Genomic DNA, 22030 nt, shown 5'->3' with positions numbered 1-22030 from the left:
TTCAACAACTTGGACTAAACGGCATAAATATAAGCACAGGCTTGAAGATTCTGTCACTTAATTCATTATGCTTGGAACAGTGCCCCAATTTGTTCCCCTTTTATTTTTGTTATATTCTTGTCACAATGAAAATTCAAAATAAAAAGTTGCAAAAAAACCCCCTGAGGCTTTGAAAATGAATACAATTAATTGACATTATGATCTAATCCACCCATCCATTCAGCCTAGCTTCTGCTTATCCAAATTCAGGCTGTGGTGGCAGCAGGTTATGCAGGGCCCTTCTTCCCAGCAACACTTTCCACTTCCACACGGGGATTCTGAGGCATCCCCAGGTCTGAAGACAAGAAATACATGCAACAAATTTGAGGTCTACCCCAGGGTCTCCTTCTAGTTGAGTATGCCTGGAAACCATCCAATTGGAAGCCCCCATGAGGCATCCTCACCAGATGTATAAGCCAACTCAATGGAGCCAGTTATAATTTATAATAATTATAAAAATAAATACCATATAAGTAATAATAGTGTTTGCTAAATGAGATATTGCAAAAAAAAATTGCAAATATTTGTAAAGACTGACCAATAAAAGTCTGCAGGTTACAGTAATTCAGTATCAACTTTGTCCTAATACTAGATTGAGTTAGATACATGGGTGTGTTGTATTCAGGAGTGCAAGGATTAGCATTTAGGAATCGTTATTGTAGGACCTGTGAACAGTCAGAGTAATAAAAAATAATATCAGCCCTGTCAGACTGGTGAATTAAGATTCTTCATTGTCAGTTTAATTTATTTATACAGGGTTTTTTTTTTAATGTAAATTAGTTGAAAAGGTGGTGAGGTCATGTGTCTGCGATTCGTTTTAAAGCAGCTTGTAGAGACTTCTTCAGGAAGGTCTCATTTAACATCAGGCAGCTGGACAAGGAGTGTTTGTGTGCAGCAGTCACCTGGAAATGCAATCATTTATACGCAGAAGGTTATCACACACCATTTCATCCACTGTACAGACGTTATCTGTGATCCCAATCTGCATACTTACATCAGTGCTGTATTTGGTGAGTACTGTGAGCATCATTTTTGCAAACTTCACAGACTTTGTGAAACGAGGAGCCTGACTGACGAGCTGTTCTGTGAACTGTGTGAAAAGTTCTTCATTCAAGACAGGCTGTTGGGGGGAAACAGGCAAAACAGGTGGCTCAGTGGCAGTGAGTATTATGACTAACAGCTCTTGCAGCTCTTTCCCATGAATAATCACCTGGATTACCTTTGAGTCTAGCAAGCTGTGGATAATAGACAGCACTGCCTCACTCCATGCAATCTTCAATGTCATTCTTTAAAAACAAAACATAAAAAAGCAGGAGTGTTAGTCATTTACTACTAACCATGTGTCCGTTATTATGCGAAGCTTCTTTGTCGCAGCAGTTACAAGTGAAAACAGAACGTAACTTTATACTTACTGAACCACCAGCAGTCTGTAGTGAGAATCCAGGCAGCTTTCTATCAGTCTGCTTAGCAGCTCAGCCTGTGGAGGCCCTGAAAACAAAACAATGTTCAAAAGGATTAATTCATGCTGGGAGCAAAGCCTGAGTAAAAGGAGCTCTATCACATCAAAGCATCTGTCCTGTTAATGTGTACTTAAACCAGAGCTCTGAATCCGTGCCTGCTCTGCTGCTCTGCAACTCTCCGATTTCCCTGAAGCAATCAGTGCACATACACGCTCACCAGCTGGGTCATGAGGTACATCTTTTCAACTGCTTGTTAGCATACATTATCAATCAGTATGAGCAATTGTATCCGTAGAGAGATGAACACATGACCCGCTGAAGTTATAACTGAGCATCGGAGTGAAGAAGAAAGGTTATTTTAGTGACTTTGAACGTGACATGGTAGTAGGTGCAAGCTGGTCTTGTCTGAGTATTTCAGAATCTGTTGATCCACTGAAACAGCTGGAATCAGAGGAGAATGGACAGACTGCTTCAAGCTGGGCACGGCAACAGTAATGTAAATAACCACTAATTGCAACCAAGGTATGCAGAAGAGCATCTCTGAATGCACACCACGATGAACTTTGAAGCAGATGGGCTACAGCAGCAGAAGACCACACTGGGTGTCACTCCTGTCAGTAATCTCCAAAAGTTGATTCTGTTCATCTGGACGTAGCGTTTTGTGGGAGAAACGTTTCGTCACTCATCCAAGTGACTTCTTCAGTCTCAGCTGACTGCAGGTTTCCCCAAATCTTATAAACAGTACATTTGCTGTCAGTAATAACAGGAAATGGGCTCAACAACACTGGACAATAGGAGATTGGGAAAAATGTTGCCTGGTCTGATGAGTCTCGATTTCTGCTGCAACATTCAGATGGTAGGGGGAGAATTTGGTGTAAACAACATGAAAACACGGATCCATCCTGTCTCGTATCAACTGGTCAGGCTGGTGGAGATGGTGAAGTGATGCACTTTGCAGAAAAACTGATTGACATGTTGCATCACAGTATTAAGAAAAGTGCAGGACATATTTATCACTTTTGCACATGTCACACTGTTTTAACTGAGTGCTTGTAAACACCAGACCTTATTAAATCACATACCATCTTAGCATCTGACCAAGATCACAAACCCGAATGAAGGACATCATTAAGTCATTTCTGTAGTCACTTTCAGTGAAACGTTTTCCTTTCATCTCACCTATGTTCTCTTTCTCTAGTACTGGTCCGATTAGAGCCTGGCACACTGGTCTGGGATAGCGGCTACACAGTGATGTCACTGCGGTAACCAGACACCTGGAGGCCGGCTCTGACAGGGACAGCACCTGTAAGGTGAAACAATATTCTGTCAAGATGAAACACAGCAACACATGTTGCTTATTTTTCATATTCGGTGTTATACCTTCTCCAGCAGAAGGCTCTTGATGAGCGTTGCAGCAGTGCTGTAGCTGAGGTCAGGAGAGAGGGCCAAAACACTGCTGCACAGTTTAGGCAGCGCCTGGTCAGGTAAGCCCGGCAAATTCAGCATGCTGCATAACACCTCCACCTAAACAGGGCAGGTAAGGACCTGGGTTCAGTCCAATCACAACTGCAGATTATACATAAAATATTGATATATTCTCTGGAACCCAACAGAGACCAATAAGAAAATGCCTCTGATACTCACTTAATGGTCCCAACCACTGGTGTCAGTCCTATATTAAATATCTTTTATTCCTCCTATAAATATGATCTTGTTTATAGGAGTGTGTGCTTAAGATACACCCTCAGCTCAGCCCTAAGGATTTTAAATAGTATAACAGATTTAAAAGATTGCCCTGCACCTTCATTCTTTTTAATGAACAGCAGGGGGCGACTCTTCGGGTTGCAAAAAGCAACTCTGGTTTCATGGAAATGTGTGAAAACAGCTCTTTTGCACTTTAATCGACAGTTTCTATCTTGTTGAATAGTTTTATTTTGTAATTTAAGTCAAATCCACCCGTTTTCGAAGTAAAAGCGCAGGTTAAATTATTGAGGACATACTTGGTTTGAGTCACAGTTGTTCAGCACTTTGAACACATCTGTGGAGCTCTGGTCCCACTGAAACACACAAAAAGAATGACAGTGAGACTAAATGTCACTTACTGTCTGCACTGAATGAGCTAGAAGAAAATAAAATCTTCTTACCTCCGTCTGACTCTCCAACAACTCTTTTATCTGAGGAATACAGACCTAATAAACACAAAAACAGTAAATCAGCTCATCGTTTTACAACTTCTGCTTCTCTAAGGACAAAACAAACATTGGAATTGGCAGAAAGATTTCAGTGTGGAGAGGGTACCCTTCTTTGTATAGTGGTTTTTACCTTTATCTGTTCAGGCAGGCCACCACACGAACTGTCTGAGGCTGGAGTTTCTGCTGCAACATCACTTTCTGGCGCTCCCGACATTTCCTTGGGAACTCTCAGTTCTTCAGCTGTGACACACTCATTATCATCCATCTTTATCCGTTTACTCTGTGATCCCGTTTCTTCACCATCAGACCCCACGCTGACAAAACTGCCCTTTCTCTTCCTCTGTGTCCCCAGCTCAGATAAATCAGATGTACTCTGGGATTCAAATTCTGCCGTTTGACCACTGAAGCACTTGGTCCATCCTCCAGTTTCAGCAGATCCGATCAAACCCTGGGAGAGCTCCTTTAGTCTTTGGCTGCACGGTGTGGTGTACAGAGGCACCTCACGGTGGGTTTCCAGGTCTCTTTCGAGTTGTCTGCACAGAGCAGTCACCCACGGGTTTGGACGAGAGTCCTGGCTGAGACATTTGATCAGATGGAGTACAGCGGTCCGAGGAAGAACAGAATGCACCAGGTGGATGAATGACAGCAGGTTTTGTTTAAATAAAGGTGGAAACAGGCAGACTAGTGGTTTACTAGAAGAGGTAAGGAAAAACCAAAGAAACCGTCAGCTGGTCTCTGAAGTTGTGTAGACAAAGAAAAAGTTCATGTTTAAGAAAAAGGCAGGAGTTAGAAAAAAACATAAAACTGATTTGTGACTATCAGTATTTATGACACTTTTTTTCCACAAATGTAAATCATTTTGGGGGAGATTTGTGCTTGCTAAATACTGATTAAAGGGACTTCTTAGAAAGGAATTTTGTGAATTTTTCTTAATCAGACTGCAATAAAAGCAAGGAAATGTGGCAAAGGACCCCAGATCTAACACAAAAGAGGTTAGGAAACACTGATTTGATCTTCACCCTACTTTTCACACGTGTGTGTGTTTGCCCTAGAATATCTATGTGAATACTAAACTAACTCTACACTGTTTTTTTCTGTGTACTTTACTCACACGGTTAGAAACTCAGTGTCAGCCTCGGTGTGGGTTATTTCGTCTCTGCACAGTGTTTCTATGAAGCCACACAGTGAGCTCTCGGGGTTAGCCCGTTGCTGCCTGTGGAAGACGCCCAGCGCTCTCGAGGCCCCGGAGGTTCCGGACATCAGTGACCGAAGCAGCAGCCTCGACTGCCCGTCAAATCCGCTAAGAAACATGCCGGAGTTCAGACAGCTGTGTGCCCCATCTCCGGGTTTGTCCTTGCCGTCTCGCCCAGACACCTGTGGCTTCATCCCAACCTCACTATACCGCCACTGCTGTTTACATTTCTTCTTCGACACCGGTAAAGGGCTAGATGAGTTCAACATCGCCACCTAGTGGTCAGATGTGCCACTGGCGACACAGCACGATTTATCCTGCGGCGTATACTAGTTAAACAAAAGCCAGAAATTCCTGAATAGAACGAGATTGCCATCATCTCTCAGTCGTTTCCACTTTAAGTCTTTATTTGGAGACCACAGTGGAGCTACTCAACAGCATAGATAAATGTATTTTTGTTTGCTTAAAGGTTAGACTCGTCCAACTAGCCCATACTTGCCTTTTTTTTTTTTTTTTTTTTTTAAATGAAAATTCATTACGTGAATTCATTGTATGGTGTGATTTAGGCACATCCTGACCCCCAGGCCATGTGGGCATACCATTCAGGGAAATGCCCCGAATAGCACAGCACCAATGAAGAAAACAACACTTTAGTGAGACAAAGTGAATCAATGTTTTATTTTTTGTGTACAGGTACAATTTGGTTTAAAAAAAAAAAAAAAGGACATAAAATCATTTGTTCTTGCCAAAACTGGGAAGTGTGTGACAACTAATCATTTTTATACAGATATCAGACATTAGGACAGTACACTTTTTTTTTTTAACCCTTGGGCAATTAAAACTACCATCGACATAACACTTTAAAAATATCTAAATGGCCCAAGCTACTAGGGAAATGTCTACATTGGCACGCTCAGAAGTTGGAAGAGAAGCTGACAGTTTGCTAAACACTTAACACATAACAGCTGTAGTATTTTAAAAAAAAAAAAAAAAAAATTATAAACCCCAACTAGAAACAAAGGTGTCTTACGCTGAGACCACTAGCCATGAGTTCTGGAGTGTCCAAGTGTGCACAGACTTGGAGACAGGTTCCTGTCTGAATTTAGGAGTCCTTTAAGTGAGATGTACTTTCCACTCGATGATCCTGAGTCAAAGCTACTCGTAGGCTGTTTCAGTAATAATTTCATGAAGACACAGGTGGTTTTTAAAAAGGAAAGAAGAAGAAGAAAAAAAAAAAAAAAAAAAAAAAAAAGGCAGCAGCCATGCATTTTCCAGGGACCAATGATGGTTATAGACCCCATTCAGTGGTTTCAAACACTGACCAAAAAAGGAAAAAAAATAAAATAAAAGGGGGAGGGAGATGAGCACTCAAACTACACTGTTTTAGTAAGGTAAAAAAGTAAATTCAAGGTCGTCATCATCATCATCACCAAGAAGGGTCATGGCTATGAAGAAACTAATTAGATCCACTCCATCATCTTCATCCTCAAAGTCATCTTCTCCAAAATGCTGCAAGGACAAAGAGAGTGAGGGGAGAGTAAATACAACCTTATCTTAGACACACTAAGAGGGAGGAGAACGTAAAACACTCACGGATCACCATGTAGTTACCAGAAAGGACGCGCTGTGTCGACTTTTGTCATGTCGGTAAAGGCACTCGCTTTTGAAGGGGCAGCATTGGTATCGAGAATAGTAGGTGCAGGATTTCTTACTGGAATCAAACAAGAGGCAGCAGGGAGGGGTCAGTTAAATGTTTATACTGGCTTGAGATGACAAGCAATTTTAAAATCTAAAAAATAAAAAAATAGTGTGATTTAAGTGAAATATGCACAGGGCTTTGAGCAGTATATGCATATTTAATTTGTTGTGCATCAGCATTATAGATCTCCTTTCAATTAATACCTAGAGTTCTCCTTTGCTAAATTTTTCGTCATTACTTCTCTTCACACCGATTTGTTCCTTTTGCATAAATTTGATTCTAATTGCCATGTTGTAAAAATCTGTGCTGAATCATTCACTCTGTAGCTCCCATTGTTAATTAGTTAGCAATGCTACACACCTGTGTTTCAGTACTCTTCCTTAGATATGACATCTGCTGCACACTCCATACTGTTAATATCAGAATGACCTATGACCTAATGAAAATCTTGAAAACTGGTGAACTGTGCCGAGTCGAGTACGTACTAATGGTAAAGGGACTTAAAGGCGCAATAAGCAAAAACAAAAGCAAGTTTTTGCTGAATGGGAGATCTGTAGCAGCTCAAGAGATTCAATTTATTGGGAGGAGTATATTTATTTAAAAAACAAAACAAACCTTTAGAAAGCAACTTTGGACCAAGTTACCATGGCCTAACCCATAGGTGTCAAACTCTGGACCGCGGGCCAAATTTGGCCCGCAGCCTAATTACATTTGGCCCGCGAAGCCATACCAAATTACTGTTAGAGCTGGCCTACTGGTATTATACAGCTAATATATATATTGTTTAGTATTAAGCTTTGCTTGTTCCATATTCAGTTTTCCAGCAAAACTTATTTGAGTCCATAAGAAAAGATTCATTCTTATATCTGGAGGAAGATTTTTTTTTTTTTCAATAAATATTAACATTAGCCCGCGACTTTGTTCCAGTTTTGAATTTTGGCCCACTGTGTATTTGAGTTTGACACCCCTGGCCTAACCAAAGGATTTAGATGAGTAGTTTAATTCAGGAACCTTAATCTACAGCAAGACTCACTATATAATTTTTTTTTTTTTTTTAAATCTATCTATAGTAAGAAATCTGAAGAAAAGGCTGGACTATTGAAACTAACATCCACACAACATACCCAGGAAGACAGACTCAAAGGATTTTCTAAACTCTGCGGACATGAGATCTATTCCTCACCTGAATTTTTGCTTGAACTCAGTAATTAGATCTTCCTTTTCTTGTCCTTCAACCCAGTATTTGTGCGGCACATAAAAGGCAGACCTCACGCGGCACTGTGGGCAGCGTCTGAGAAGAGGGAAAAAGTCAATCAGAATCACTTCGAGCCCTCTCTGGTTTTGTCAGATCCTGCTGCCTCCTAAATATTACAGAAACCTACTTTATCACATCCAGGCCGAGGTCTTTGGTCTTCCTCCAGGTCATTATGCATTGTAAACAGAAGGAGTGATTGCAGTTGGGCAAGATGCCAAAGACACCGCTTTTCAGATCAGTCTTTTCATACACTTTGTCCATGCAGATCCCACAGGTCACGTCTTTGCTCCTGAGGAAGGCCTCAGTTTCCTCCTCCCTTCCCTGAGAACCAGAAGCTGCAGCAGCAGCCCCATTCTCTGGGGTTTCAGATGGGGAGATCTCCTGAACATTAATAGAAGGCTTTGGGTTCAGCCAAGTTCTCCTGCTGAATGAGCATGCTTAAGATAACGCAGTCAAATTAAATGCAAACCTCATTTCTTCCATCGCAGGCACCTGCTTCAGCAGCTTCTGAGCTTTGAGACGATCCCAGACCAGATTCTGTAGAGGAAAAGCAAATTAATTAGATCAACTTCTACGTTCAGGTCCATCTACAAACTCATGCAATACCTTCTGACTGCTCCTCAGCGATATTCGCTGGCAGGTGCCCAGTGTCGCATTGAGGGTTTGAGGTATCAGCTGCCAACTCTGATCTGCTGCACTCTTGTTCAGATGTCACCTCAGCTTGCAGAACTGCAGGTTCTGACCCTCGCCTATCAGGTGACGCGTGAGCCACACTGGAGGAGGAGACCGTAGGTACTGAAGCCCTTCTTCCTGCAACAGTTGTGCCAGCTTCAGACTGAAGAACATGGAAAAACCTAGCAGAGAAAAAATATAAGGGATTAAATGATGGATTTTCTTAAATAATAAACATGGGGGGAGGGGGGGGCAGCTTACCTGCAGCGCTCACCATACCAGCATCCACCTTTCTGATAATACCGACATATTTGGGATGAGTGTATGGTTGGCCATTCATGACGATAATTGCATCTTGAACCAAATCTGCAAGAGCCATTTATGAAACGCCTGCAATGAGGTGAAAACCACAAATCGCAAAGTAAATTTCTGCCACAAACCTTTTTTTTTTTTTTTTTTTTTTTTTTTAAGTAGCAAGATTGGTTTTACATGCCGCTCCAGTGATTTGAACTGTGATGACTGCTAGTGTTTATAGGGTTATTTAGAATGCAAGTTCATAAGATGAGCCGCTGGTATTTTATTCTTTATAAGTGAAGATGCTCAGATTTTTATTGAGTGTAACCAGAAAGTATAGGATTAGGAGTGGATCAGACAGCTCAGGCTGAGGTGTTTGGAGACAAAGTTTGAGAAGCAAGGATGAGATGTTTGGACATGTGAGTGAGCTGCTCTGGCCAAGCCTAAAGGAAGAAGCTGAAAAGAGTAGTCGAGCCGTTTTTATAGTTTAGTAAATTCTTACAGGTGGGAGAGAGACTGAAAGCCCTGCCTGACATTAACCAATTTTTTTTTTATTTTAATTTTTTTGACGTAGTAAAATTAATAATCTGACTTCAGCCTCAACTGCAGAACACATTACAAAGTAAAGAGCGAAAATTTTATACGTTGAAACAACATCGGTACTGTATATGCACATCATTAAACAGCTTCAAAAACCGTATTTGTCAATAATAATCATCGTGTACTGACGCGTTTCTGGATTAACTGACGGAGAAGGGCCAAATCCGACACAGAAGTGCGGTCGTAAATCCCACTTACCAACAGCCACTAACTCAGTTAGCTCAAGTTTTGGCTAACATTTCAACATTATATTTAGTCACCTAGCAACACAAAATTTGTACGAATGTACTCACACAGCAACATGGTCTACCACACTTTCTTCCTAAGTTGATGTAATCAAAAGTCACTATTTCACTTTAACGTGTATATTAGAACGCCACACGAAGGCATTAAACTCTGACAAGCTATTTCTCGGTGCTTGGTCCACACTTTCCTCATTTCTAACCCACTCTGTGGGACTGTGAGGGGCTGCTTACCGACAAATGTTTCTACTACGAGCCGAGTCCATCCTCCGTGTGTTTTGAACGAGCCGCCGCCAAGCCTTCACCATCCACGTTATCTAAATAGTTGACAGCTGGTTCCTCGTACCAATTAACCTGGCAACGAACCAATAGAAACGTGACGCTGACGTCAGCACGTTACGCACTCCATTCAGAGAGTTTATTGAAGGACGCCAATCACAGCAGGGAGCAACTTGAAAGAGTTGTATGATCCACCTCATGATAAAAAAAATTCCAACAAAATAAAAAATAAAATAAAAATAAACCGAGAAAATCACCGTTGCCGCTTCTAATCAAGTTTATAAGTGAGAAATCACTAAACTAAACGTGCAGATAGGTTACATGTGACCATTAAGAAGAAATCATTTCAAGTTTTGAACAAATATGTCAGTCCATCACTTACACAGGCATAGAGGTAGCTTACATCAACTTCTTTTTTTTTCCTTTCTGTTTTTGGTGTAATTGCTCCTTTGCCAACTTGGCACACTGCACACCAGCCAGTAACATCAGGATTTCAATGTGTAGCAGGAATTTAAGGCAAAAATAATATATGTCAAGGATTAGATGAGACAGCGGAATAATGTCACAGATCATACATTAGAGGTAGATAGGGATCAAGACAGAATAAGAGCAAAAGAGGAGACCTGTGCTCACACCAGCAGGGACAGTAACAACAGAAAAGGGGAAGAAATGATTAGAAACGTCTGGATCCTGGCTACTGTATCGCAAGGCTTTTACACTCTATGCCTCACCTTTCAAGACACATCAGCCTGTACATAAAAAGAGCATTAATCTAGGACCGTGTCTATCTCCAATACAAAAGCACCCTACGATATTGGAAGATGTTCAATTTTCATCAAGTATCCCAGTAATAATGACATGGTTAAAAATGCTGGCTTAAGGTAATTCCTGCACATGAAACCATAAAATCCAAACTCCTCATTGGGGAGAGGTTTGATGGTATTCTTGGTGATATATTTGGTACAGTCTAAAACTAAAACAGGCAGGCATGTAATATGAAAGAACACATATGAACTAATATATGAAACAAGTTGATAAATTCATGTTTTGCCCTTAGAAATACAATCAAAAACTACAAATAATTTGTTACAGAATTACAAAGAATAACCTAACAAATATATTTAAATGGTAAATTCATTATATTTTGGATATCAAAAGGAAGAAAGAAAACATGCTGTCCCTTGTACTTCAATGGGTCATGTATGTATGCGTGTATAGTGTCAGATTCAGAAATAAAATCTTTGCAGCATAGTCCAACAGTTCACACTTGGCTAGATGGCTTTAAGACAAAACCTAAATAAACTGGATCTCACATTTATTGACAAATGGCAAAATGGTATTGCACACATTGCTGCATTAAGAGAGAGCTCTACACTGCTGGAGCCAGCCCAGTTTGTGTTCTTTATACCAAATGGCAAAGTGGTGGTCAGTGATAATGATAATGATGATGATGATGATGTAAACAAATACCAGCTGCTGCATCTCTCCCGTCAGTTAAGTCTGAAAACACAATACAATCACTTGTTTGTTTGAACGGTGCCACTGGTGTGAGAATGTGAAATGCTTTCCCTTTGCAGCACAAACACAGAGCTGAGGGGAGCGAGGATGAGCTCCCTCTGCACACAGCTCTGGGGTCAGCTTCGCTAACAGGATGAAACAGGAGCAGCCTCATTGAGAAAACATATCATTCTTCCTGTTACGTGACCGTTGTGGGAAACTGGGACTCGCAGCAAATGATTCCAGATGCTCGTCACATGCACGCGCACACAAACACACGCATAACTGTGCTGAGGGTTACGCTGACACTGCGAAGACTCTGCTGATTGTATTAGCACTACCAGGTGAATTTGCCTCATCTGCACCTTAGAAATCCATCCCGTACTACAGTGCTTGTACTGAATGCAGTGTTTCATTATAAAATTCAGTCTGTAACAGTATTGCTAAAAGCAGTTTGTGCTGGAGACTGCTAATACATGTCCTTGTAGATCTCCTGTAGTAGAGGGTGGAGCGAGGTCTCCGACTCAGTCTTTTTGATCTTTTGGACGAGCTGAGCGTTCTCTGTAACCAGCTGACGGAGGTCAGCCATCTTCTGAAGCAGTTTTGGGAAGAGGTAGACAGAGTCAGAGTGATTTGCGTGGAGGTGAAGGTCCAGGGCCTGAAGGATGTTGTCCTGACTCTGCTCCACCTGCTTCACGTTCATTAGCCCGGGACGATCTAGTGCAAAAAGAGGAAAAAGCCTGTGATGAGTCACAATTTATGCTGGGCAAACAAGACATGCAAAGACAAGTTAAAACCCGTTTTAGAATCTTACTGGCATGTAGCAACATGATAGATAACCAGTAGCTGTTATGTGGCTGGTTATAGACAATTTCTTTCTGGTGGAACCAGCCCCGAAAACAGACACCCTCTCTACTTTTAAGATTAGCCTTAAAACATTGCTGTAGGACAAAGCTTATAGTTACAACTGGATCAGCTGAACAACCCCTTAGTTGTGCTGCTACAGGCTCAGTGATTACTTTTAAATCACTGTCTTATCTTTTTCTGGATGCTATAAGACTCGAACCTTAATTGTACCTTCTAACAGTTTCAATGCAGCACTTTCAAAGAGGTTTCAAGAGCTACAGACACACTTCACAAGATTTGAATCTTCATACTTGACCAGAAAGCTGCTCAGGCTCACCTCCACAGAGAATAATGGCAGCAACAAACAAGGCCAGATCACTGTCATCCAGCTCCAGAGCATTGAACTTAACAGCAAACTCAAACTTTGGCTCCATGATCTCACTGAAGGGCTTCCGTAAGCTGCGCAGAAACTCCCGTGTCACAAAGCCTTTGCCATTGGCCACCAACAGTCCATCTTTGTTCATGAGAGATGGCAGCATGGCAAAAATAGCCTCGTGCACACCATACTTTAACAAAGTCACCTGCAGTAAGCACACAAACAGCTGTTTATTTGTGCTTTCCTAAACTTGGATATACTAATAATTCTTTGTTATATGAGACAGCGGCTTACCTGGTCATTAAGGAAGAGGTCCACAAACCCTGGAATGCACTTGGCAAACTCTGTAAGCTCTCGCACGGTCTCCACCGTGGTGCACTGACAGCGGTAGAACACATGAACCCCAATCTCCTTGGCCAGAGGCGCACCTGGAGTTAACTGGCTCCACACCAAACCACTCTCTGCTTTCCAGAGGGTGTCCACATCGTAGATCACAAATGGCTAAAAGGAAAATGTATTAAAGGGAGAAAGGTCTGAGGGAAAAATTCACATAACTGAGTTTTGCATAAAGCCAAGCAGGGCTGAAAGACAGGAACATACTGAGGTGCTGCTGGTTTTGCCCATCAAGATGCTGCGGGCTCTCTTCTTGGTCATACTGAGGTTCTTCAGGTAGGCTGTATTGACTTGTTTGGCTAAAGTCTTCAGGTCTGAGCCACCTGGTTTGCTGACGTCCAGCTCCTCTGCGAGTATGCCTGCCACCAGCTTCTTCCTCTCCGCCTCAGGCATTCGTCCATATCTGATTGCTGAGCAAAAACACCCACAGAGACGGTGTTACTCTGAGAGGATATTTGCAACACTAATGAGTTCTGAAACCTCTTTGTGTTTTGGAACAACTCAGAGCATTAACAATGCAACACACCATCCATGTGCTACAAAAGATTGGAAAGGCTTTGACATGAAAACAGCGGATTTGTTTCCTCCTTTAGACACAATAAAACTCTTGGATCTCTCAGGCAGCCCATCTTCAGCTGGTCAAGAACATAGAAGCTAGACTGGCTTCAGGTGAAATTCAAATTCATTTTAAGATTTTATTACGGTACTAGCATATAACGTCCTACATGGCCAGACTCATTCCTATATAGCAGATATGATGACAGCTTATTCCAGCAGTTGGCCTTTCTGATCGTCTCATCCGGGTCTTTTAACTGATCCATGCTCTTATTTTAAAGCTAGTGATGACCACACTTTTGAGGCTGTCTCCCCTAAACTCTAGAACAGCCTTCGTCAGCACATCAGTTTGGCTGAATCTGTGGTTTGTTTTAAACAACTGCCCATTATTTTTGGCTCTTGTTCTTCTAATGCGTGTATAGAAGTGCACATGCAAGAATGAATGCATGACCACATGTTTGACTTTACATTTCTATGACTGGACATGCACAGTTATCTTTAATGTGCGGTTTTACTCAAACAGTGAAGCACTTTGTAACTGTGTTTTAAAAACTGCTATACAAATAAACTGATCATCATCTTAGTATTTTAAGTGAATCTCAGAAAACACTTAAGCCCTCACCATCGTGGGACATTCCCAAAGACAGGCACTTCTGGAAGCGACAATATTGGCACTTGTTACGATTTTTCTTCTGAATCTTGCAGGAACGCTCACAGCGCTCATATTCTAGTTTCATCCGCACAGTACGCCGGAAAAAGCCCTGCACAAAGCAAAGCACATCTAGTTAAGCAACTCACACAGTTGGGGGGGGGGGGCACAGAACTTCCCACTCAATAATCTGTTGTGGGTAAAAGAAAAAATGTTTTACCTTGCATCCTTCACAGGCATGTACGCCGTAGTGGAAGCCAGAGGCCTTGTCCCCGCAGACCTTACACTCCACACTGATCCCGGAGCTTGTGCTGTCCTCTTGGCCCAAACGCAGCTGTTCTGAGAGCGAAGGTGATGAGGTATGGGACAGGTCTGCATATAACAAAAAATAATAGCATTTCAGTTCAAGTACAGCTTCTGAAAATTTAAGAGAGTGGAAAGTCTTACCTGTGTAGCTCGATGATGCGCTGCTGTTTTTCTTGTTGCCACTGTTCTCCTGATCTTCCCCTTCTTTCCGTCTCTTCTTCTGGTCCCTTTTCGGGTATTTAGAAGCAGGGACTACCTCCTTCTCCTCCTTTTCCTCCTCATCTTCACTCTCCCTGCGCTTTAACTCTTTCAGATCTGCCACCTCGGAGACGCTTGTCGCACCACAACTGTCTGAGCCTACAGACTCTGCCTGTGGTGGCGTCCACCTGACGTCAGCTGTGTCCTGGGGGCACTTTGGCTCACAGTAGCCGTTCACCCCGTCATGCTCCTCTGGGGCAGTTTGTTGAAACCCGTCCATGGTTCCTGTTGCAGCTGATTCAGCAGCTCATCTCCTGTCACGTAGCCACCATAGTTGCACTATTTAAAAACAGAATCAATCTACTTGAAATACACCTTACTAAAAAAATATATCTGTTAACATGAGGTTTATTTACACAACTAGAAAGAATAGCTAATCACACTTTAGAGCCCACATATCATCAAGGGTTCCATTTAATCCAGGATGCCAGCGGTTAAGAGTCCAGTTTCAGCTTGCCATAACAAACCAACAAAGCCAAAATAGAGCCCTATTTTTTTTAAATAAGCACACGGGTGAAACTCACATAAGTCTTGTATTCAGTTTAGTATAGCAATAATAAATGAGATGAATGCTGTTCAGTAATCTTCAACAGAGTTTGTTTAGGTGCCTTTCAGTCAGTTAGGTTTTGTTATAACAGCCAGGGAATGTCTTTTAAAGAAATAAGCTCATGACCTGAGACACAGATGTTATGGAATCACGCCTCAGTTACTTCAAAGCCAACGGAACAGACAGACAAGACAATAATAAGGATATATCTACATTTTCAATCCTGATTTAAAATATCACAGAGCACTTTACAGGAATATTAACACAGACACTGTTTGGGGTAACTGTTGCTAGGTTCGGTTAGATTTAAATACTTTATTATAAATGAAAGATTGATTTGCTTATTTGCAGCACTGTCCAGAAAAGCCTGTACATACATCCAGAGATGCCATCTCAGTATTACTCAGTAATTACGTATTAGTTAGCAGCATGTAGAATGAAGCCGTGTCTAACAGTCACACTTAAACAGGGGTTTTCCTGGCTCAAAAAGGGTGGACTGTGCACATAAGGACAAGTTAGAGCTGGGCGATATGAGATTTTTTCATATCACGATATGTTTTTTTCATTTCAGGCGATAACGATATCTATCACGATATAAGCCAAATAACTATATTTGTAAGATTTAAATGTGCCGTTGCTCACAAGTAAAATGTGAAATAATCAGCAGCTTGTTTTTATTTAAATATTTATTTCCCATAATAAGTTCAACAGGGTAGATGTACTTAAGGAACATGAGACTTTTTCAGATAAATAAAGGCAAATATTGCAAACTACACAAAAGGCAGCCGCTAAAGCGTTTAAGTTTCAAAATAGAACAAACGAAACAGACTAAATTGTCAATTCCACTTAGAAACAAAATATTAATTCTAAAAATAAATCTTAGTTTGTTTTACAGAAGAACAGACAAAACTGACTAACTTTTGTCAATATCAAATAAACTGAGAACTAAAAGGAAATTCTCAATCTCTCCTTGTTGTATAGCTGAGCTTTTCAAACAGTTTTAACAGTTACTTTAGTCTGACAAAAGCCGAATGACGAATTAGCGCTTCCAGTCAGAGACTGAGGCTACGTCCACACGTACACGGGTATTTTTGAAAACAGAGATTTTCCGTTTTCGTTTTAAAAAATAATCCCGTCCACACATAAAGGCAGAAATGAAAACGCTGCTATGAACATGCCAAAGCAGCAGGTGGCGCTAGATTCCTAACCGTGCAGAAATGTTGGCCAATCAGAAGTCTAGAAGCCTCGGTGGGAAAAAGTAAACAAAGCTGGGGCATAGAAGCAGAACCGAGTCGTATGTGTGGACGGACAGTAACTGTGTGTATATGTAAGCATTTAAACACTGCAGAGAGTAGAATTAACAGTAACAGTATTTTAGAAATTCATTTCACCGAAACAATAACGTGGCGCGCAGTGTGACGCATGCACCAGTTTATTGTATTTCCAGACTTGCTTTCGGCACAATTTACAGTGCATGCTACTCTGTTTTTTGTCAGACTTGAAATAGTCGAAATACCTTCACACTACGGAACTTCTATGGCTCTTCCGTTCGACAATCTCTCCGGCATTGGAACCATCATCTGTTTTCTCTTCGGTCACACTCGGTTGATTTTTCTAGTCGGCACACTCATTTCCTCCATTACCCGCTGGCTGCTTCCCAAACAAACACACGTGCGGCTTGGCACTTGTGCTGTACGTAACAAGTCACGCGACGTGACGCTGCGGCTGTGATTGGTTCAGCTCTGCGCTACTTAATTTGGATTGGCTGACCTTTTTTTTTTTTTTTTTTTAAGAGGACAAGAGCGGCGAGGTCTATCGCGATAGCTTAATTTCTCTATCGAGTAAAAGTTATATCGCGATACATATCGTTAGTGATGGCCAAATGAAGCTTTCCGAAGCACTGAAGCTTGTATTGAAAAACGGTTCATTACTCGAAGCTTTTCAACACAGTCCTCTCCGGTGACATCTGGTGGTGAAAATTTTGAAGAGCAGCTTGAATCTGCAAAATAAAACGGACTGCTCAATCATCACTGCTCACTCAAGAGTGGAGTTCTCTCTGATATTGGGCCACCGTTCCGTTGCTTTGAACATGTAATTGGTTTTGTTTTCTCGATTGGGGGGCTGAAAAAAATGTAATGCGTATTTGCGTAATACATTTTGATCAATAAACTTTCCCTATTTAAACATGCACTATGGTGTGGCCTTTCTTTGCTCATAACTCCTTGATGTTGGTAAATACAATAAGTGAGCAATATATATAATATACATATGAGAATGCACAGCACATTATGGAGTATGCCCCTGCTGTGAAGTCCTGCCTCCATCTACTTGTCGTTTAATCACTGGACAGCTTGACAGGTTCATACAAAATATTAGATTAGGCCAATTGTCCTACACATATTTTTGACCTAGGGGTGGGATTGATTGTGAACTGGAAAGGGAAAATGCTTAGGGAGCTGAGTACGGCTGCATCGTCACTGATTTGTAGAATCATTTTGATTCGATACAGGATCCGATTCAATTTGATTGGAATCTGGAAAGTTTTGCCTCAGTCAGAAATATTACAAGTCTGATCATTTAACAGTATATATCCATAATTTCGTATCTATTAAAAGAAAGCTGACACATGTGAGACTTAATTAGAGATGTAAACAGAGAGTTATGAACCTGCAGCTGCAGAAGCCAGCGAAGAAAAAAAGAGGCAAACACAGCGCGGACCCGACGACACATCAAAATCTGACTCTGACGCGTCGGGTCCGCGCTCTGTGTTTACGTTTGTATGCAGAATCCGTAAACCTGCTCCCAGTTACTGTTTTAGCTGCATGGTGTTTGACGACATGTTGTGAGGTTTAACCTGAGATGCTGGCGTTTCAGGCATAATAACGTTAATTTACAAATCGACACGGGATTTTAATGAATCAATATCACTTTATTCAATTTAGCATGGATTGTAATCAGAAAAGCGATAATCAAAACCCACCCCTAATCAAGAACTTGCAAAGTAAAAACATGATCAATGTAAGGTAGCCCTTTTGTTATTTACATTTAAAAAGAGGATTAGTGTTACTGTGCGCTGGCTGAGTCTGTTTCTTTTCTTAGAAATAGTTTCTCCTGCCCTGAAGAAAATCCACTTGCATGGAACAGAAGAGGCTGTGGAGTGCAGGAACCACACTGCAAGTTGGTAGATATGCAGGTATTCCTGGGTCCTGCAGACTATCACCTAAAAACAATAAACAAAATGATTTTCTAAACTGTGTAGCAATGTAATGTACGTATAGTGTCAAATACATTGTTGTAGTCTTCATTAGCTTTAATTCACATGGAAGTGTTCCTAAAGTCATATGCTGTAATGATATTTCCATTATGAAAACATGATTTTGGACATTTCAAGTTTTTCACTTCGGCAGATAAAATGAATTGAGCAAAATCAACTCAAAATATTCCCACACGCCAGAATGTCCTCTCTTCCTCGCTGGCTCCATATCTGTCAGTGGAATGATCACCTTGTCGCTATCTGTCACCATCAACACACTCCACGAATCCCGTGGATGATTCACTTCCTTATATCTGTTTGAATCAGGTACCGAAGCAGTTACGTGCGTAATGAAGCTTCGGACGTCACTGGTCACGTGACTTTTGCCAAACGAAGCAAGCCTCGACACAGTGCTTCTGAACCAGTGTGTTGTTTTTTTCGACACACGCTCCGGAGCGTCAGCTTCAAGCGGGCCATCACTACATATCGTTATCGTTCTATCGCCCAGCTCTAGGACAAGTGGTCTGCAAATAGTTCAGACGAAAAGTTTTCTGTTACCTGCATTTTCCTGTTATCTTTTGGCCTTTTTATGAACCATAAATGTATTTTTAAATAAAGAAAAATCAAACACCACTTGAATAAACATGTTAAAAATCACAGTCCTGCGAGCTTTCCCTTTATTGGAAGGTCAAAACCTCTTTGGTAACCACTGTAAGTTCAAAGCAAAAAGCTACTTTCAGCTTCTCCCTTATTCATAATAAGTTGCCACAGCGGGTAGCCTCTTCAGCAGTTTTTTTTCCTCCTCCAGATGGCAAAAGGACTGCCACTCATATAGTGCCTTTCTACTTAATTTGAGCCCTCAAAACACTTTCTACTGCAAGTATCATTTGCCTAATAACACACACACACATATATATATGTAAAATTTTGCATTACTTCACATAATAAGATGTTTAGTATATGCCTGTGGTACCTTTAACAAAGTTATTTTTTATAGTAGATTATATGGAGATTATCTATTCTTTATGCAGCTGCAACACAATGATTTTCATTGCGGGATAGAGTATCTATCAATTTGTGCACCGGTGTGGAAAAAAAGAAGCTGAAATACTACTTTCAAAATCTTCAGTTTCATAATGAATATTCATTTATTTTGCCCCTGGAACATAACAAAAGCAAGAATTTCACAACCGCTGCATCACTTTTAATCAAAATAAGGGCCCACCGCATTTCCAGCACAGTTCAGCCAGTAGATCGTAATAGTAAGGGCACTAACTTTATCTCTAACCGAGCTTGAAGACATCTGTATTATTGTTTGCCTCACTTGCGATGGGGTGCGGGGGGTATTTGGCGGCTGCTTTTAAAGGAACAGGGTGCATGCACTATGTACACACTGAGCAGTGCAGCTTGCTGATGGAGGCGGTGGGGGAGAGGGCTTTGGGTTGAGGGTTACAATTGTTTTTTCTACCCCGGGGCCCTCTAGCGGATTAAAAAGTCCTTGTTTGTAGCTGTGCCTTAACAAACAGCTACAGTGTTGATATATTAGAAATAAATGTTGTTGTTTTTTTCCATAAAGGACACACTCATTGTAATTCAAAGGCTACGCGCTGTTTTCATAATGCTTAACACCAAATTAGGGGTGTTAGGACTTGTCCAGTAGACAACCTGTCACACTGGTTCTCGGAAGTCTCTGCTAACATTACCGTGTAACTGCATGAGTCACTGACAGGACTGTAACTGGATACAAGCGTTTGAAAAATGAAAGGACAACCGAGTTACAGACATGGCTGCCGCCAAACTTTCTTATCTCACTTAAAGTTTAAACTGTATAGGCTTTAAAACTGAGCTCGTTCAGCCGTCGGCTCGGTTAGCAGCTAGTTAGCCACTACCTTGAATTGTGACTGAGTCCTACTATCAGCTAGCCGTTAGCACGGCTGACCCAAATTCCCGTTTGTGCCTTTAAATCACGTTAGCTATCCTACCAGGTTAACTTACCTCTCCCGGTTGTGCTGCTGCTTCAGAAGATGTTTATGCCTCCCGGCTGAGGTAAACAAGCCACAAAAGCAGTCCCGAGTCCCGTCCCGGATCGATCGGCTGTTGACAAGTTTGTTTGCTTGAAGCTGGAGTTAGCGATCTGACGTTAGCTCTTGCTGTAAGCTAACTACTATAAACTTAGACCGAGTCAGGCCTCCGTCCATGTAGAAACCGGGCTGACGAGACGGGAAAAACAATGTGGAAATCTTTGTGGGCTACCATGTCACATGCAAATAAGTGGAGTTAACTAGTAATCCCTCCCCGAGTCTATCCCTGGCTTTGCTTTTACTCTGCTTTGGTTTGGTTTGCTTCACTCCCCTCTCTCCTCCCCCTCCTTCTCCCTCGTCACATGCCACAGCACAGCGCCCCCGCTGCACACATACACACAGAGCGCACAACCGACTGGATGTACCTACTGCAAACAGAAGAGTCAAGGTCTCGGTTGAGTTGTTTTTGACATGGACATATATTCAGCTTTGACTGACATTGACCGCATCTGCCTTAATGGAGACACACAAAGAGCACGTGGCTGAAATCCGTATGGGAAAATGTGCGATTTATAACTGTAGAGACTGAACTGGGCTGCACGCTTTTGAATCTGAATGAAATGGCTATTGTTACTCTCCACTACCAATCAAAGAGCCTTTGAGGAAATAAACATGCCTTACAACTAGTTTATACATATATAATCAACTTTACGCGAAACCGTAAGTGACCATGTATCGAAGAAGAGGTTTTATTTTTCGTTGGTTTATATTTCTAAATTAATTTCTGTTCAAATAAACATTAAGGCAACATCTAATATTAAGAACGACATAATATAGAAGGAGGGAGGGTAGCAGCTTATTTCTCCTCTCAGCTGACACTGCTTAAAAATGTAACACTCATAACAAAAATAGGTCGTCTCATCAGCTGTCTCGGAAGCTTGTTTCTGCCACAGATTTATTTTATTCATTATTTATTTATTTATTTTATTTTTGTCAGTTTGGGGGGTTATGAATTCAAAATGGGGTTACTATCTGAAAAAAATGAGTGAGAAATCACAAAATATGTAAGGAATAACTCCAAATTTTGCCCAAAAAAGCAAAAACAGAAAACAAAGCAGTCTTTTATGCAGAAACAAGCTTCCATTTAGCACTGTATGCCAAATGAGAGACACAGCTTAGATTTTGCTCTGCTGCACCAGAAACTGCAGTGAAGAGAGATTTTATATAGATGATATCTCTAAATTAACTGTTGTTTAAATAAACAACTATCAGGCAAATCTAATATTAGAGAAATATTAGAGTGATTATTCAAAAATTGAAAAAAAACAAACCATAAAATAGTCATCAATTGCTCTCACTGTGCAACCTTTTGGCAACATTTTACTTTAACTTCCTACATTTTTAA

General features: G+C 41.2%; 3 protein-coding genes across 7 annotated transcripts; all 3 read right to left on the bottom strand.

The window, feature by feature from the left end:
- Nucleotides 1-83: 83 nt before the first annotated feature.
- fance (FA complementation group E) lies at nucleotides 84-5152 on the bottom strand. 2 transcript variants are annotated; one of them, XM_085259621.1, is made up of 10 exons: nucleotides 4803-5152; nucleotides 3822-4383; nucleotides 3644-3688; nucleotides 3500-3556; nucleotides 2880-3023; nucleotides 2679-2802; nucleotides 1452-1527; nucleotides 1250-1325; nucleotides 1034-1159; nucleotides 84-941 (listed from the first exon to the last, which is right to left on the bottom strand). In XM_085259621.1, exons 1-10 carry the CDS (start codon nucleotides 5150-5152, stop codon nucleotides 837-839), a joined length of 1665 nt encoding a protein of 554 aa, XP_085115747.1. In that variant the 3' UTR covers nucleotides 84-836. The 2 variants fall into 2 exon arrangements, with proteins under 2 accessions (XP_085115747.1, XP_085115748.1); XM_085259622.1 differs by having other exon boundaries at nucleotides 1259-1325; nucleotides 4803-5115.
- A 394-nt stretch (nucleotides 5153-5546) lies between these two features.
- mkrn4 (makorin, ring finger protein, 4) lies at nucleotides 5547-10015 on the bottom strand. Of its 4 annotated transcripts, none has more exons than XM_085260334.1 (8): nucleotides 9880-10015; nucleotides 8771-8899; nucleotides 8444-8691; nucleotides 8307-8374; nucleotides 7965-8218; nucleotides 7766-7873; nucleotides 6477-6594; nucleotides 5547-6392 (listed from the first exon to the last, which is right to left on the bottom strand). In XM_085260334.1, the coding sequence occupies exons 1-7, from the start codon at nucleotides 9951-9953 to the stop codon at nucleotides 6480-6482; spliced, it is 996 nt and encodes a 331-aa protein (XP_085116460.1). In that variant the 5' UTR covers nucleotides 9954-10015; the 3' UTR covers nucleotides 5547-6392; nucleotides 6477-6479. The 4 variants fall into 4 exon arrangements, with proteins under 4 accessions (XP_085116460.1, XP_085116459.1, XP_085116462.1 ...); XM_085260333.1 differs by having other exon boundaries at nucleotides 6495-6594; XM_085260336.1 differs by lacking the exon at nucleotides 6477-6594.
- Nucleotides 10016-10041: 26 nt separating this feature from the next.
- Nucleotides 10042-20961, bottom strand: ppardb (peroxisome proliferator-activated receptor delta b). Its single transcript, XM_085260331.1, has 8 exons — nucleotides 20600-20961; nucleotides 14688-15083; nucleotides 14461-14612; nucleotides 14214-14352; nucleotides 13244-13446; nucleotides 12938-13144; nucleotides 12605-12848; nucleotides 10042-12138 (listed from the first exon to the last, which is right to left on the bottom strand). The coding sequence occupies exons 2-8, from the start codon at nucleotides 15022-15024 to the stop codon at nucleotides 11891-11893; spliced, it is 1530 nt and encodes a 509-aa protein (XP_085116457.1). The 5' UTR covers nucleotides 15025-15083; nucleotides 20600-20961; the 3' UTR covers nucleotides 10042-11890.
- Between the last annotated feature and the right edge of the window lie 1069 nt (nucleotides 20962-22030).

The sequence above is a fragment of the Mchenga conophoros genome, linkage group LG20 (genome assembly GCF_057382185.1).
Source record: "Mchenga conophoros isolate Kocher_MC1m ecotype Shallow Benthic linkage group LG20, M_conophoros_male_GT1.1, whole genome shotgun sequence".
Classification (NCBI taxonomy): Eukaryota; Metazoa; Chordata; class Actinopteri; order Cichliformes; family Cichlidae; genus Mchenga; species Mchenga conophoros.
Note: the sequence above shows the minus strand (reverse complement) of the source record. Positions and strands in the feature narration are given on the sequence as shown.